Source organism: Ceratosolen solmsi, unplaced genomic scaffold (assembly GCF_000503995.2).
Source record: "Ceratosolen solmsi marchali unplaced genomic scaffold, CerSol_1.0 scaffold135, whole genome shotgun sequence".
In the NCBI taxonomy this organism is placed as follows: Eukaryota; Metazoa; Arthropoda; class Insecta; order Hymenoptera; family Agaonidae; genus Ceratosolen; species Ceratosolen solmsi.
This window is the reverse complement of record NW_011948471.1, coordinates 44,510-48,135: the sequence shown is the minus strand read 5'-3', so window position 1 is coordinate 48,135 and position 3,626 is coordinate 44,510. Positions and strand designations below refer to the sequence as shown.

The window sequence follows — 3,626 nt, the reverse complement described above, 5'->3', positions numbered from 1 at the left end:
CAGTTGTAGAGTGAGGCTCCCAGTTCCTCCTCACAGGCTTGATGAGAAGTTCCCTTCCAATAATTGCGGCTCTTAACTTCTTTCTTGTCTCCTACCGAGATGACAAAAAACTCAGTACATATGCTATCAGAGTATGATGAGACCAATGATAACTGTATATTGAATCATAGTCGTAGAAAGACAGTTCACAAGACTCAGCTGACCGACTTGTCTCTGGTCCTCCACCAGAGAATAAGTCGTGACTTATCTGTTCAATAAGAATAAGTGGCGGTACATTACATTGTCTTTCTTAAATAGTTCACTGACACACTTTCACTTGGGATCCCTTCTTCTTTCCGGTATCCAATCAGAGGTTGACTTTGGGTAGCACGATGGATCATGCACGCCTTCATTTCCACTTCCTTCCTGGCTCAGTCCCGAATATGCTAGTCGGGAAAGTGTCGGAAAGGGGGGAGCTTTTACTATTGGTCGCCTTCTCACTTCTCTGGGTCTTGGCTAGATGAAGGCGTCGTCGATTCTCCAATGTGATCGACAAGATGCGGCGTAGTTAGGAACAATGCAAGCATTGTCTTATAAAGCCGAGTGCGCACGTACGCCTATTTTGGATTCCAGTGAAATTTAGGAAATGTTTGTACTCGATAGTTTTCGTATATCTGATAGTTTTTCAGAATCTACGTAATGGTTGCAGTAAACAACAAAATAGTTTAACTGCACCGGAAACGCATGAACAAGTTTTTAGATAAGTTAGATTAAATATAATAAATATAATTTATATAAATAAATAAATATTGCCGTACCAGGCCGGCATGATGTAATGAGTGCACAGGTGGTACGCTTCTTATTTCGTATTCACTCTTGGAATGCAATCAGTATTCTTGACTGCTTGAACTATGGCGCGCTTAAGTAGTTGTTAAACGTATTGGCTTCACCGTTAGCTTACTATCTTATTGTTGCAGAGTCTGGCTGAATTATGTGCGTATATTTAGTAAAAGTGACTGACTTGTATAAGGCGGAGTTTAGTTGTCGTGTAGAGTAATAACTGATAACGGATTGATTCAGAAATTTACAGTGAGCCTACAAACCTGTTAAATACGCGCACGAAACTGAAGGCTTAGTCGTTCCATGGCGGCTCTACTAAGATATATCGACTATTATCCGTCCCATGGCGTCTTTACTGAGAGAGAGAGAGAGAGAGAGATAGAGTGTGTGTGTGTGTGTGTGTGTGTGTGTGTGTGTGTGCGCGCGGCTCGTCGCGTGCTTCCTTTGAATTTCTGCACAGCAGTTTACTTATCTGGCAATAATGCATAGGTGTTGCTATGCCGAAAGTCATAATGACGTCAGAATCCAAGCTCTAGAAATCTCTTCCAGAAAGACAAGTTTTAGAATGTTCGAGAATTTCCGATCGTCGTTGCTATGCAGAAATATTGCAGCACAGTTAAAAATAAGGCGTAGAATATTCGGGAATTCGCCGAATATATGTTTACAAACATAAGCGTCAAAAGGCTTGTACTTTTCCCATTTAAAGTTCTTGGAAATTGCTCAAATTCCGAACAATGCAGATGTCATTATGCTGCAATCCAAACGATTTTGTTTCACTAAATTTATTCATTTTAATACCAGTTATAGTAATTCATTCCTACCTTCTATAAGTGAGTAAATTGTTTTCAAATTAAATTAATTTTATTGAGAAAGTAAATGATTTTTTAGTTTTTTAATTACGTATCTATCAAATAAAATGCTTGTAATATTTTATAAAGAAAGCGTAATAATATTTTAAACAATTGCATTTAATTTGTGATGCATTCGACAATTTTATTAAAACTGTTCAATTTTTTTATGATTCTAAAATATGTTAATTGTATTTTAGATGATTCGTAATTTTTCATTATTGTTTACTGTATCTAAATGTTTTGAATTCATAAAAAATATAAGGAATTATTAAAAAACAATATATAGAAATGGCTTAGAATATTAAATGATTAAAGTATGCGATGTACATGATATGTACCATATTACTATGTGTTACGGATTGCAGCATTTTACGCGCTAAACAAAGTGGGAGAAGTAAAGACACCTGCTTAGGTCAAAATATTGCGCGCCAAGTCGTAAACACGATTCTCCGAAATCGGAAAATTTCAATGCTCAAATAGTCGAAATTTCATTACAATTCCGACTAACAAGGGCCGACGAACTCTCCAAGACTAGATTCTAGTGACGTCACTCTAACTATCAGCATGACAAGAGTAAACTAGAATTCACTGGAATCGCAAACCTGTACTATAATATTTAAGGAGACGCGTTTGACGCTCTCGCCCTCTTACTAGTTCAATCAAGCAGTCATCAAGATCGGATCGTCGTCCTACAAATCGACTACATTCAACGGAAGCCAAGCTCACGGCCATCTACCGCCATCTACACGGATCGACCTCAACACGTAAGTTACGCTATTACACACGTTCTTACGTACCATCAATGCAATGAGATCGACTCCACACGTAAGCTACGCTATTACACACGTTCTTACGAATCACTAATACACGACTCCGTCAACTAAGTAAGCAGCAATACTAATAAACGGCTCACGGTACGAGGACTACTCCCACACGTCAAGCAGTAACGTGACACGGATATCCTCCTTCCACTAAACCATTACAGAGTACAAGTCACTAGACAACGGCATCATCACCGTTCCCCAGCAGGGACGTCACACAGGTGCCGTCCACTAAGCCACTACAGCATGCAAGTCGCTAGACAACGGCATCACTGCCCCTCATCAGTGACGTTACACAGGCGCACCCACACAGGCCGCTACAGCTCGTAGGCAGAGGCAAAGCCGGCCCCTTACAGCGCGACTCTTGCCACGGCACCAATGCTGACCCTTACAACGAAAATCTCCCGCTACCACTGCGAGTTCATAACTACGAGTAGGAGAGCACCAAGCCATCAAGAATATACTTACAGGATTCTTGTCGCTCATATTAATTGAAGAAATTTTCATCCATTCATAGTATCATACATTCAATCCTACATCAATAGACCACTGACTATTCATTATACATATTATATTCAATAAAAGGAAAACCACTACATTCAAAGGCAGTGTTGAATTATTGCATTGTCCATTCCACTTGCCAGCAAGCCTCCACATACAATCTCAGAGAGGCTTTTAGTCTGATCCCAGACACTATGCTTTTAGTATAAAATTTTGTACTAATTTAAAATTATGAAAATAAATAATAAATTTGATATTTAACTTCTTAAACATATAGCTTCAATTTTTTAAAATAATCGAGTATATATTTATAAATACAAATCAACAATAAATAATACTTATAAATTAATATAATAAAAATAAAGCCAGGGTTAGACTAGGTCTTGCAAGTTTTGATTCACTTTTAATAAAGCAAAAGTTATTTTTTATATCATAATTTGTTCGGTTTTAAAGGGTTAGCTTATGGCTCGAACTGCCAATTCAATAGTTCAGTGGATTAGTCTCTCGGCAGGATAATTTTAAAGGAAATCAATAACGGACAAGGCTGAAAAATATAATATATTTATTTAAAAACAAGGTTAATGAGTGTAAACAATTATTATAATATTGCACTGTTGTGTAGAAATAAATAATT

General features: G+C 37.6%; 1 protein-coding gene across 2 annotated transcripts in view; it reads left to right on the top strand.

The window, feature by feature from the left end:
• Positions 1–799: 799 nt before the first annotated feature.
• Klp64D (kinesin-like protein 64D) overlaps positions 800–3,626 on the top strand; it is a 30,267-nt gene continuing 27,440 nt past the window's right edge. For both annotated transcript variants that reach the window (XM_011505587.1, XM_011505590.1), the window contains exon 1: positions 800–826. In XM_011505587.1, the coding sequence (XP_011503889.1) occupies positions 815–826 (12 nt within the window). In that variant the 5' untranslated portion in view covers positions 800–814. The remainder of the gene's footprint in view (positions 827–3,626) is intronic.